The sequence below is a fragment of the Leopardus geoffroyi genome, chromosome B3 (genome assembly GCF_018350155.1).
Source record: "Leopardus geoffroyi isolate Oge1 chromosome B3, O.geoffroyi_Oge1_pat1.0, whole genome shotgun sequence".
NCBI classification, from domain to species: domain Eukaryota; kingdom Metazoa; phylum Chordata; class Mammalia; order Carnivora; family Felidae; genus Leopardus; species Leopardus geoffroyi.
Genome location: NC_059337.1, coordinates 31,421,132 through 31,435,008, shown reverse-complemented (window position 1 = coordinate 31,435,008; position 13,877 = coordinate 31,421,132). Strand labels below are relative to the sequence as shown.

Here is a 13,877-nt window from a genome sequence, read left to right as displayed (position 1 = left end):
TGGGCCCCACACCCTCAATTTCCTTTTGGGAAACAGGGCCTACGGCAGGGGAGCCCTGTGCTCTGAGTCCATTCATTACCTGCTCTTCAACAGGGATCTCCCTCCACCTCCCAGCTCTCTGAGCCTGGTCTCTCTTTTCCAGAACCACCTCTAGGGGGCAGCTCACAACAGTTCTTCAACAGTTAAGTTTCTCTCCCCAGAAAAGGGTTCAAACTGTGGCTGAATGTGAAGGGAAAGAAACAGGATTTAATTTCATGTCTCTCCTACCAGTGAGTGCTGTTCTCTACATTTTAGCTCAGGGAATAGTCAACCTGATTAACCATCAAAAATCATATGAAGATCTTATTACAATGCCTATTTCCAGGTCCTTTGTAGGAGATTCTGACCCTGTTGGTTTGGAGTTCGGCCCAGGCATTCTGTATTTTTTTAACAATTTCCTTAGGTGATTCTGATGATGAACCATGGTTGGGAAGCAAGGTATTATTATATCCTTTATTCCACAGCAATCTGGCCCATTTTGCAGAGGAGAAAGCTGAGGCTCAGTGAAGAATTAAGTTGCCCCAAATCACAGTCAACTTGACTTTCTTCAAAGCCTATGGTATGTTCTATATGACACTAGGCATTACATTTACTAGCACAGGCCTGCGGAATAGAGAGCCTCTCTCCACGCAGGACTGGGAATTCTGATAGCAAGGACCTTGGCAAACACCCTACATTCCTTTTCCCTGTTTCCACTGGATATGGTGAGAATACCTGTTGTTTTTGATTCCTAAGTCTGCTGTAACAAACTACCACAGACAGGGTGACTTGAAACAATAGAAATTTATTCTCTCATAGTTCTGGAAGCTAGAAGTCCAAAATCAAGTTGTCGGCAGGACCATGCTCTCTCTGAAGGATCTGGGGAAGAATCTTCCATGCATTTTTCTTAGCTTCTATTGTTTGCGGGCAATCCTCAGCATTCCTTGGCTTGCAGCTGTGTAACTCCAATCTTTGACTACATCTTCAGATGTTGTTTTTCTCTCCGCAGGTCTGTCTCTTTTTATAAGGACACCAGTCATATTGGATTAAGGACCCATCCTACTTCAGTATGACCCCTTCTTACATATTAATTACATCTGTAAGGACCTATTTCCAAATAGTCACATTCGCAGGTACCAGGATTAGGGCTTCAAAATATCTTTTGGGGGGTGGCGGGGGAGACACACTTCAACCCACAATATCTATGATAATCAGCAGATGTCAAACAAAACCAGATATCCTTCAGATACTTGTATCCTTCAGATACTTGTGGCTGCCTCAACACGAGACAGAGCATCACCTCTCTGTGCTCTGCCTGGAATTGCCAGACCAGTCCTACTCAGCTGGCTAACTCCTCTGGTCTTTGGGGAACCAGCTGCATCAGCACCTGTGGGTGAATTAAGTGCCCCTTCTCAGAGCTCCCACCTTCTCCCACTACCATTGCATTGTGTTATAACTTTCTTTTCTTTCTTTCCACTAACTGGGACGTCCTCGAGGCAGGAATAATGTCTGATTTTACTGTGATTCTTTCCCCTAGCCCCCTGCCCTAGCCCCACCCTGTGCCTAGACTGGGATCTGGTACAACAATAATGAAGTCCCTTAATGCCCAGCTGGAGGTCCACTGCCCATTGACCACATGCTCCGTCCTTGTATTATATACATTTATGTTCCCAAATGGATTTTGACTGTGTGACCTGATGATGTTGTGGATGTGAGACTTCACTGCCACCCCTAGCTCCAACTGCCCCAAGCCAGGGCCCAGGAAGCTCCTGGATAGAGGTCACTGTTGGAAAGATGGGGTCTTTCAGAGGAGCTTCTGCTCCCTCTGGTTCTGCCACAAGTCAGGGAGCCATCTCTGAAGTGCTCCTGTAGCCACTCCCCCCTTATTCCAGCACTTCTCAGGTTCCCACCTCAGTCTTGGGGGCGGGGGGGGGGGGGGGGGGGGGAGGGGGGGGAGGGGGGGTGTATATGCATATCTGTCACCTTCCTTTGGAGCCTGCTCCTGGGTCAGCAGGGCCAGAGGATCAGTAAGGCGGGGATGGGGTGCTCATGGGTGCTGGGTTCCACTGGCACCCATAAGCACCTATCAAAAACTTGGGAACTGAATGTGCTGGGGTGGAGTGGGGGTGCAGAAAAGAAAGTGTTTCATTACTTGCTTTCTGGTACGGGGCGTAGCTCAGCCCACCATCAGGGCAGGTTAATGCCCTAAAGGTGGGGAAACAAGCCCCTCTCCCCATGCCACAGGATGAGTTTCTAGGCAGGAAAGGGACTTCGTAAAAAAAAGAAAGCCTCTGCAGCCTCCCCTCCCGGACAAGCCTCTGCTTGCATAGTCTTGGTGACCTGGCAATCAGGACTTCAGATACTGGTTTTGGAAAGTTGGCCCTTTTCCAGAACCAAGACCAGTCTTCTGTAAGCTTCTACCATGCAGGGCCTCTCCAAGTTTTATCATTTCCTTTAGAGGCACAAAGCCCAGGACCAGCCCAGGGCACCTAGTGCATTTTTTCCAGCTTTCTTGGACCACCTGTGAGAGGGTCAGACAAGTACACATAAACCCCTTGGCCTTTCCCAGGGACTCATCAAGAACAAGAAATTGGGGAGGGTAAACCGTGCCAGAGTCTAGATGACAGGGCTCACTGATCCAAAGCTCAAGGAGAAATATAGGTGGGGGACAACTACCTGAAGAGCCCCTCCTCTCAGCTGCAGAAACTCACCTCTTGTCACCGGAAGAATTTATTCAGGATTCTGCCAGCGAACTGACTTATATTCTCCCCATCTCTTTTCCAGAGGTGGTGTTGAGTTGCACGTGGTAGGGTCTGTTTCTGAGATCCTGGAGCTCTGTGCCGCCCCCACCCTCACCTGCTAGAGTCCTTCTGTGCACAGCATCCCTCCCCCCACCCAACTATGAGTTGGGCAGAATGGCTTATGAGGCTGTTATCTCTCAACAGACAGCTGTGCAGGGCTGGAGGCAGCAGCTTATCAGGGAGCCTGCAGTGATTCACAGCCCAAGTTCCAGCTTCTCTGCTGAATAGTAATTTCCAGCAGTGGATTTGTGCTCATTCTTTCTCCTCACTCTCACTCCTCCCCCTCTCCCAAGGGTGTGCTGTCCTTTCTGAGAGAGAGAGAGAGCAGTGAAGGGGAGATCCTACCGATGGTGATGAGGGGTTTTGTGCCAGTTTTCTGGATAAGGCTGTCAATTGGCAGGAGGCTGCAGGTTTAGGGAACCCAGTGGGGTATGCTTCCCTTGGCAGTGACCCTCAGGAGAGTTCATTGGTGCTTGCCTTCCTTCCCTTCTCAGAAAAGCAATGTGGTAATGCACCAACTCTCAGAGGTAATGCATCAAGGGACAAAGGCCCCCTTCTGGCCACAAGCCCCTGAGGCTAGAGCCAGCCAGGGAAGGCTGGGAGAGGGAGAAGCCAGAAACTGGACCTCTTGCTCCATTTTGAGGCGACCCAGTCTCTGTGCCTGACCCTGAAGACTCCAAAGGCCAAGGACTCCACGCTGGTGGGGACTGAGACACGGGGGCAGGCCAAAACAGCCTCCACCTAGGTTAAGTGATAAGGAAAAAACCTGGGGCCAGAGCCATTTTTTGTTTTTGTTTTATTGGAAGCAGGACTCCAGCTGTGAGATTCAGGGAGTAGGCATAGACTTCTGTGCTGGGTCTCTCCCTCTGGGCCAGTGGGGAGGTGGGGGGGGGGGGGTGTTAAAAGAGCTAGAGTCCATCCATGGAGGCACTCCTGCAGTATGATCTCAGGATGCTCCTTAAGAGCAGGGTAAGGAAAACTAGAAGGGAGTGGTGTCCCAGGGGACGTGCAGAATACACTCCCCCCCAACTCAGACTCCCCTGCCCTCCAGCAGTTGCCTTCTCACCCTTGGCCCTTAGCCACCAATAAAGATGATTCCAAGAGCTTTCCCGGGCTTCCACACTCCAGCCCCCGCATGAATACTGGATGCCTTTAACCCTTGGGGGTCTTGAGCAAGGCTCAAGAGTTCCACTGCCCACCACCACCCACCTTCGCCCCCCCCTCCAAGAAGGTCCTAGTATGGCTCAGAAAAGCTGAAGGTGGGAGTTCTGCGTCTTCAGGCAACACAAGTAGAGAAGCAACCACCCACGAAGCTTCCCTAGGGTCCCTCTCTTGTTGCCTTGTGCTCCACGCTGACAGTCTGAGGAGCTGTGTCCAGAGCACCGAGGCGTAAAAGTCTGGAGATATGTCTCAAGGTCGAGGCGCTGCGGGTGAGACCCAGCCAGTGTAGGTGGCCCAGACCCACGAGTTCTCAGGCCGTCTGGTCCTCTTCCGTAGCACTTGGCTCAGGTTGTGACCGCTTCGCAGAGCCTTCTCCAGCTGCGGGTTCTCCTAGGCTCCTCTTGGACGTCGGTGCAGTTGGCTGGGACGAGGGTGCAGGATGGGAGTTCGGGGGCTGATAGCCGGGTTGGCAGGGATCCAGTGCATCCTTGGAAAGTAGGATGGCGAGGCTGGGCACGTTCTTAAGTACACTGAGACTGGCGGCCGGCTCACCAGGCTCCTGACCCGGTGTGGGCCCCGGCGGGAGGCTCTGCCACACCTCGCGCACGCTCCGGTAGCGCAGCCGCGTGACCTGATGCAGGCCCACCAGGCGGCGCTTGAGGATCTCTGCGCACGTGACGGTCTTGGTGGTGGCCCGACCGCAGCCGCTGAAGACGATGGCGCGCGTGGCTGGCTGCGCCATGCTGGCGGTGGCGAAAGCCAGCAGGTTCCGGATCTTGCTGCCCTCTTTGACCCGCATGTGCACGGCTCCCGGCGCCAGGTCCGCGAAAGGGCCGGGGCCCGCGCCGCCCCCCTCGGCCCCGCCCCCCACCGGCGCCTCCTCCGAGCGCACCTTACGGAAGTTCTCCATGCGCCGTCGTTGCCCGGACCGCGGGGACGCGGGCTTCGCCATGGGGCCGCCTCAGCCCCGGGGATGCATGGCCGCCGGTCGCGTCCGGCAGGGGCCGGCAGGGGTAAGGGTGCGGGAGCGGCGTGGACGCTGTTGGGCGGGGTGGGACGGCGCGATCCTCGCCTCCGACTTCTCTCCAGTGGGCGCTGCTCTACGCCGCGCTCTAGGCGCGCGGTGCTCCGCGCCTTTAGCTGAGGCCCCGCCTGGGAGCCTGGAAGCCCCCGCCCCTGCCGCCAGGCCCCGCCTCTAACTCGGCTCGGCCCGCCCGCGTCCTAGCCTCTCCCGCCTCCAGGATCCAGTCGAGTCCAGACACTGGGGCGTGGGAGCGGTGCGCACCGGTAGCTGTAATGGCAGCGCCAGGGGGTGACTTGCCAGAGGAAGTTCCCCCATAATCGCCAGTGCCCTCCCTAAGCCAACCCTCATAAACGGACAACCTAAATAAAAACTGCGTTTGCGATGCAAAAGCCGCTTCAAGCCGGTCCCCGAGTCCTTGCGCGTTCCAACTGAAGGCCGCCCCTTGTCCCCTCTCAAGGAGGGATTTCCGAGAGGCCTGCTGGGGCCTATTCCCCCCCCCCCCCCAACTCCTTCCCTCCCGCGCCGAAGCCGCTCTTTTCGCCTCAAGGACAGCCTGTGCACGGTCAGCAGAGTGCGGAGGCGCTGGCTGCTGCTGCGCCCCGTGCCGCCCTCGGACGACTACGTCGCGGCGTGGTACTCGCAGTGCGGCCAGAGAATGGGGTCTCAGCTCGCCGCGCCTGACCGGAGCTGGAGGCTCCCGGACCCCAGTACACTCCTGGGCCGAGGGGGGTGAGGCTCCAGGCCAGGCTGACCCTGAGGCGAATGAGAAGAGAACAAGGAGAGACCTTATCAAGAGGAGTTAAGCTCCCTCCACCCACGCAACGTCTACTATTAAAGCTGCAGGTTTTAGGGTAAAACAGGCACTGTTCCCTGGTAATGTGGAACCCCCTTCTTCCCAGGTGGTACTCGTTGTTAGTCAGCCTGAGACCCAGTGGGGTCCTTTGTCAAAAAGAAGGCTGGATGAAGGCAGGTTTTGAGAGGGAGAAGAAAGGTGGGAAGTTGAAGCCTCGGGGGCGTTGTGAAACTACTGGGTGCCCTTCTCCAGGAACTCCACAGGACCGGGAGGGTGGCCCGACCTCCTACCTGGAGAGGTGGACAGTGAGAGGTGAGGCTGGGATTGAAGGACTGCTGATGGGAGGGGAGTTAAAAGGAGCTGGACCCTCCCTAGAAGTGCCCTAGGGCCTTGCCCTTCACCCTTACACCCCCTCGCTCACGCGCACTGTCAGATAAAGCGGTGCAGACCTGATCCGGGTAGGGGGTACTACCGCCGGGCGTGGCGGGGAGGTTCCCGGAGAGCTGCGGCGGGCGGGAAACCTCAAAGTGAGGGCGGCTTGACGGTGCCTGGGGGGAGCTGGGTCCCAGTCTTGAGACGGAGCTGCCAGGGTCTCCTTCTCCCTTCTCACAGCTGTTCTCATCTCCTCGTCATCTTGTATGTCCTAGCTCTCGGCCCTGCTGTTCAGAACCCGGCTGACCCCATTTTCGCCCCTTAGGGGAGTGGCTGGAGCTAGTGGACCTTTGCGCCCCAGCGTATGAGTGACCGACTCTGGCCTGGATCTCCTGATTGCACGCTGGGCTCAGGAGCTCTCGGGGTCGCCTTCCACTTGGAACCGGGACTTCAGCTGTGCCCCAGCTCCCGCGAGCCCCACGGAGAACGGGCACGGCAGCCTCGATAGAACACAAAGATTGCAGCGCGTGGCGGGGCGCAGGGAACCTCAGGCAGCAATTTCGGCTAGGCCTGGAAGGAAGTCCTGGAACGGGTGAAATCTACGTTAGAACGGGCTGGTTAGGGAAGAAGCGAGCACTCCTTGCGCAGGAGTATGCAAGCCTAGGCTGAAGTTTCACTTGGAGGGAATACAGGCAGGGTCTGCAATTTAGAGGAAGGGGCCTGGGAGTTCCGGGTTTGCGTCGGGTTAGCCCGCGGCTGTTCTGCGTCCGCTTGGGTTGGCCCTCGAAAGCACCCTTCTCCCCCTTCTACTACTGCCAGCTGTAGAAGACTCGGATTCACTTCGCTCCCCAGCGAAGGGAGAGCGCCAAACAGGCCCGCATTCGCTCCAGGGCCCCTCCCCTTCCCCGCTTCCACTGCAGCACTTAAAATGTAAATGTACATCGTGATTAGCCGCCGGGTCGCTAATTACCGCTGAAGCCATTCATTACCCTGTCAGCGCGCGTCCTAGCCTGCCGGCTGTACGCTCCTGCTGGGCGACCGGGTGGCTGGGCTGGAGGGGTGGAAGTGGGAGGGGTCAGGCGTGGGGGAACTGTGAGTAAGGGTGAGGGAGATTGGCCGGGAAGAAGCGGGGACGAGAGAGGGGTCAATGGGGGTGTAAAAAACGGGCGGTGATGTACCCGCGCGAGGCTGGAAGAGGGGAGAAATGCTCGGGCAGCTAGGGAGGGGGACGGAGGGGAGGTGGCGAGGATACGAGGGAGGGGGCGATGTGAGAGAGCAAACCGGGACGAGGAGCCGGACGAAGGCAGAACACGCGGGGAGGCGGCCAGGAACCCCGGAGAAGGGGCGAACGCGGTTGGTAGAGGAGTAGAGGGCTGAACTCTGGGAAGGTGAGCAAATATCTGTGCGTTTCTGTGGCGCATACCCCGCGAGGGTTAGAAACGGAAAGACGGTCAAGGCTTTCAGTTAAAAGAGCTGGGTAGGACCATAAGTATTTTTTTTTTTTTTTTTAAGCGCGCGGCGGAGGGGTGGGGGGGGGGATCTATTTCCATATGTGTTTGTAGATGTAAATGTATTTTTAAAATATCTTTAAGAAAAGAGCATACTGCATCTGTTGCCTCTGAGGCAGCATCCAGATTTTGTGAGCCTCTTTAAGAAAAGCACTGCTAAATATGAATACAGAATTAAGCAGAGCCTTGGAACAGCCTGTGTAAACGAGGTACTGACCTTAGAGTCTGAGCTTCGTTTAGCTTCTTTTTGCCTCTATGTGACCTTGGGCAACTTACTTAACTCCTATGCCTTGGTTTTCTCAACTGTGAAATGGGGCTAACATAGGAACCTGCCTCATAAACTGGTTGGGAGACACATAGCATCTTAGAAACTTAGCTGGTAAATTCTTGGGAAATGTTGGCTAATATTTTTCATATATTATTTGAGATTAAGATAAATTAAAATTTTTAAAGGTGGGGAGAAAGCTGCTGAAAGGAAGGGAAAATGGGCAAAGCCTTGGTAAGAGCAGTTTTCCTAATATGTTAGGGCCTAGTTAGTGGCACCGTAGACTCCTTTCATCCTTAGAGGACCTGATGGGGTGGTTAGGCTGGAGCCCCTGCTCTGCAAAAGGGCCTTTCCAGCTGTACATCCTGCCTCTGGACAAGTCTCTTCTGACCCCAAGACTGGGAGAAACCCAGGCTCAGGACAGGTCTCCTTCTCTTCTGTCTCCAAAGGCAGGAAGAGAATGGGGAGGTCCTAAAGCTGCTGGTCCTAGTCCCAGCCTCTGTAGGCAAGGACTTGGGAACATGCAAAGGGGTCAGGAACTGGAAGATTAGAAGGGGGCCAGAGGGAGCTCAGATTTATCAGGTGCCTACCAAACATCCAGCATTGGGCCAGGTATTCTCACAGATCTATTCCCTGATTCCATCTTTATAATCTTCCTTTTCATCATTGTTTGACAGATATGGAAACTGAGGCACAGAGAAGTTAAGTAACTTTGCCCAATGCACCACAGCTAAAAAGCAGCAGCCACAGGTATTTGAATGCAGGGTTTGCTGACTCACTTTACCACCTCACCTGAGTGTAAGAGGAAAGGAAACTTAAATGATTTGAGCCGCTTGGGAAAGGTATGAGTTGGTTTTGGGGAAAGTGGGGGTTCCTACAGTGAGGAAGATATATTGGTTATCTATTGCTGCATAAAAAATTACCCCCCAAACTCAGCAGGTTGAAACAAAAACATTCACATCTTACACAGTTATTGAGAGCTAGAGATCCAAGGGCAGCTTGTAGGGAGGGGGGGTTCTAGCTCAGGCAGGACCTTTCCTGAGATTGCAACCAAGATGTTGGCCAGGTCTGGCAGATCTGCTCCCCTGCTTACTCACATGTTGATTAGAGGTCTCAGTTCCTTATCACATTGGATGTCTCCATAGATATGCTCATTACATATCAGTGGGCTTCCCCCAGAGCAAGTGATCAGAGAGAGAGGGCATGAGCAGGAAGCCACAGTGCCTTTTGTAGCCCAGCTTCCTCTGAAGAGAAATTAGGTTTTACTTCTTGAAGGGAGCAGTGTCAAAAAATTTCTGGATATTTCAAAGCCAGAGCAGAAAGGGGGTGTTTGGGAGGCAAATTTAGGAGGAGGGACAATATATTGAAGCAAATATGTGGCAAGACCTTAAATCAGGAAAGCCGGATTTATTTCCTGGCATACAGAGAGCACTTAATAAATTTTGCTAAATAGGTGTATACGTGACAACTTTTCTAAGATCGTTTTTAAGACTTTGGTCATGAGCACAAGAGCAGCCGCCACTTTAGAGGGCTCTCCTGAAGGATGCATAGGATTATAGCTATCAGAACTCTTTGCAAATTTAACGTGGCTAGGCAAAGAAGCTGGAGGGGAACTTGGCCTGAGAAAGAGGCTCCGCCTTGGAGGAGTCCCTGCCCAGGCTGGGTTCCTCTTCTCTAAAATGAATCTCAAGCCCTAGGGCAATGCTCTAATTCCAGCTTCCCATCTCTGTCTCCCCAGCCGAGCCCAGCCCAGCTTCCTTAAGATGTCTCATCTCTAGTTATTGCTTTTGCCCTTGGGCCAGCCACGACAGCCTAGGAGTTCCAACAACAGCCAAGCCTCTGCCTTCAGGCTGCTCCTTCTGTGCTGGCTCTGGCCCTATAGACGGAGAATAGGAGTGGTTCAGACCCAGTGAACCATCAACCTTGCATGAAATTCAGTTGCTTTCCTAGCATCAGGCCAAGACACCTGAGTCCCAAGAGGAAGACGAGGAGAGGGGATATGTGGGGCCTAGAATAAGTGAGGAGATGGGAGTGTAGGAAGGGGAAGGAGAAGCAAAAAACCAACAGAGCTGTTATCCTATCTTCCCAAAAGTTGGGTGCTGCCACTACCCCCCGCTCCCCATCTTCCTTCCAGACTCCAGAGGCAAGTGTATAAAGCCACTCACCTGGGCAAAATTAAGAGTTCCCAGGAGAGTGAGTGCTGGTCCCTAAAAGACTTCCCAAGAGCCTGCAGTGATCCCTGAAATCCCCATTATTGCTTACACCTTTGGAGCAGCTTTACCCTCAGAAGAGATTATACTTCTAAGGAGGGAACTGACCCTAAACCAAAGAAACAGGATGCTTGAGAACCTTGGGGGTAGGAGGAAGGTAGAGAGCTGATAAGGTGAGGGAACAGTTACCAAAAATAGCTGACATTTACTTAGCACTTACGATGGCGTGCCAGACACCGTACTCTGCACTTACCACGTACTAACTCGTTTCATACAAGCAGCACTACGCAGTAGCCGCTACCCATGTCATAAGTAAGGTAGAACCAGATCCAGAGTCAGACAGCCTGGCTCCAGAATCTGTCCTTGACCATGGCACTTGACTCCCTGCAGGAGGAAGGGCAGCAGGGCTGAAAGCCATCAGCTTTAGGCATCCTAGTTATCCATAACGAAGTTCCTGGAACTCCCGGCACGGTTCTGCTCTGCCAGCGCTTGCCTGGGATGGGGGCACCAAGGCTGCTCTTCCTCCTCCAACCTGGAGGTTCTTAGTTTATGCCTTACTAGAATTAAAACTGTCCTTCAGGGATACACTTCAGGGGTGTGAATTTTTCTACAAATTGCAAAATGCTTGCTCATCTGACACGCAGATGCAGCTAGTGCAGCGGTTCACAGTATAGACTCTGGAGCCCATTCCCTGGGTTTGAATCCCCAGCTCTGCCACTTGCTAGCTGTGCCCTTGGTCAAGTTTGGAACCTCCCTGTGCCTCAGTTTCCTTCCCTGTTAAATGGAAATGGCGATGTTGGTGGTAGTAGTACTTACCTCCTGGAATTGTCGGGTTATCCTCCCAATACTACCATGAGATCATCACTCCTGCCTTTCAGAGACAGGCTAAATCCCTTGCCCAAACACTCAGCTACTGAGCAATAAAGCTTGTAGGCAAACAGAGGTGTGATTAAAAAAAAAAGAGAGAGAGAGAGAGAGAGAGGCAGAACAAAATGGTAGCCTCCAGGGGCAGCCAGGACTGTTGGGCCCCAGCTGTTGACACGCAGGAATGCAGGCCCAGTGGTTTTATTTGGCTTGTGTGTGATTTAACGCTTTGGCTTCATTTCAGTGGGGAGTGACTGCATCAGCTTTTTTGCATGCTACATATAGAGAGCCCGTCTCCCATTATATCCTGTTGGAGTCAGGCTTATGAAAAACGATGTCATTTTGTTGCTGTAGAGACATCTAGGGTCTGGAGCACTGGGAAGGAGCCAGGAAACAGTTCTCTCTTCCCTGGGTCACCTCTCTTCCTGGCAATTGCCCCCTTCCTCTCCGTGGTGGTGGTGAGAATAGAAACAGCTCTTTCTACATGACACCCTGTCACCCCATCCCCCTGTCCTACCAGCCTAGAACAGAGCCCCCAAATCAAGCTGGATGAATTGGGGCTCCTTCCAGTTCAGGGAGCTACCTGGTCAAGTCCCTTGATGGCCGTGAGGGTTCCCTGTTCTCACCAGGTAATTAATTTTGTCTTTCCTTCTCTTGAGCAGAAGATGAAGTTAACCAAGTGTGCCTGCTGTCTATTGTTCTGAAGTAAGTCACAAGGTGCCCTGTACATACTGTCCTGGAAGATTAATTGTATATATTTCAACAAGGGAAAGAGCATATTTTGTTTGCAGAATTTCTGGAAGAACTCTCTCTGCCTAGAAATAATGTGCATTTGCTGATTAATGACCTTCCTGGTGAACCTGCCTCAGAAAAGGTAATAGAGTTAGGAGTGGATGTCACTAGCCCCTGTCATTTCTGCCCTCCAGGAGAAGTCATGAGGACAGGCAGATCTCTGAAGTACTTGTCTTTTTTTTTTTTTTAAATTTTTAAATGTTTATTTATTTTTGAGAGAGAGACAGAGCACATGCTGGGGAAGGACAGAGAGAGGGAGACACAGAATCTGAAGCAGGCTTCAGACTCTGAGCTGTCAGCACAGAGCCTGACGTGGGGCTCAAACTCATGGACCATGAGATCATGACCTGAGCCAAAGTCTTGGATGCTTAAGTGACTGAGCCACACAGGTGCCCCTGAATTACTTGTCTTTTGTGCACACATATCTTCACTGTGGGTTGGGGGTACACACTTTCTGCCCTGAAGTCCAAGTGTTTTCAAAAAAACAAGTTAAGGGGCACCTGAGTGGCTCACGCGGTTAAGCGTTTGACTTTGGCTTAGGTCTGATCTCACCCGTTCGTGAGTTCAAGCTGCATGTCTGACCCTCCCCCACCCCCACTCTGTGTCTCTCTCTCTCTCTCAAAAATAAACATAAAAAAATAAAAAAACAAGGTAAAAAATTTCATGTTTTTGTGTTACAGTTTCATGTCCCAAAATGTTATCAACCTGTTTCAGCTCCCTATTTCTGGGTAACAAATCACCTTAAAACTTCATGGCTAAAAATAATAATTTATTATTTCTTTTAATTTGCTTTAATTATTATTATTTTTTTTTTAGAGAGGGAGAGAGAGAACAAATCTTTTTTTTAAATTTATTTTAATGTTTATTTATTTTTGAGAGAGACAGAGTGTGAGTGGGAGAGGGGCAGAGAGAGAGACACAGAATCCGAAGCAGGCTCCAGCCTCCAGGCTCCAGGCTGCCAGCACAGAGCCCGATGTGGGGCTCAAACTCACGGACCTGAGCCAAAGTCAGACGCCCAACCAACTGAGCCACCCAGGCACCCCTAGAGAGAACAAATCTTAAGCAGGCTCCATGCTCAGGGCAGAGCCCAACACAGGAGGGTCCGTCCTTGGGATCATGACCCTAGCTGAAACCAAGAGTCCCACGCTTGGGGCTCCCGAGTGGCTCAGTCAGTTGAGTGTCCGACTATCTCTTTTTTTTCATTTATTTTTTAACAGTTTAAATGGTTTTATTGTGCCCTTTTGATGTTAAGGATACATAAGATGAAAAAGACAGTTTTTCATCTTATGTATGAATGGTTTAAACTGCAGTGAGAGAGATGATTTTTTTAAATTTTATAATTTTTTTTTTTTTAATTTACATCCAAGTTAGTTAGCATATAGTGCAACAGTGATTTCAGGAGTAGATTCCTTAATGCCCCTTCCCCATTTAACCAATTCCCCCTCCCACAACCCCTCCAGTAACCCTCTGTTTGTTCTCCATATTTAAGAGTCTCTTATGTTTTTGTCCCCCTCCCTGTTTTTATATTATTTTTGCTTCCCTTCTCTTATGTTCATCTGTTCTGTGTCTTAAAGTGCTCGTATGAGTGAAGTCATATGACATTTGTCTTTCTCTAATTTCACTTAGCATAATACCCTCCAGTTCCATCCATGTAGTTGCAAATGGCAAGATTTCATTCTTTTTGATTGCCGAGTAATACTCCATTGTATACATATGCCACATCTTCTTTATCCATTCATCTATCGATGGACATTTGAGCCCTTTCATACTTTGGCCATTGTTGATAGTGCTGCTATAAACATTGCCTCTTCGAAACAGCACACCTGTATCCCTTAGATAAATACCTAGTAGTGCAATTGCTGGGTTGTAGGGTAGTTCTTGTTTTAATTTTTTGAGGAACCTCCATACTATTTTCCAGAGTGGCTGCACCAGTTTGCATTCCCACCAGCAGTGCAAAAGAGATCCTCTTTCTCTGCATCCTCACCAACATCTGTTGTTGCCTGAGTATTTAATGTTGAGTGTCCGACTCTTGATCTCATGGTTCTTACGGTTCATGAGATCGAGCCCCA

The 13,877-nt window shown here is 51.5% G+C and overlaps 1 protein-coding gene across 1 annotated transcript; it reads right to left on the bottom strand.

Annotated features, from left to right (window-relative positions):
• Window positions 1-3,598: 3,598 nt before the first annotated feature.
• On the bottom strand, window positions 3,599-5,435 carry RPP25 (ribonuclease P and MRP subunit p25). The gene has a single exon (XM_045449054.1). The coding sequence runs from the start codon at window positions 4,930-4,932 to the stop codon at window positions 4,291-4,293; it is 642 nt and encodes a 213-aa protein (XP_045305010.1). The 5' UTR covers window positions 4,933-5,435; the 3' UTR covers window positions 3,599-4,290.
• Window positions 5,436-13,877: the final 8,442 nt, after the last annotated feature.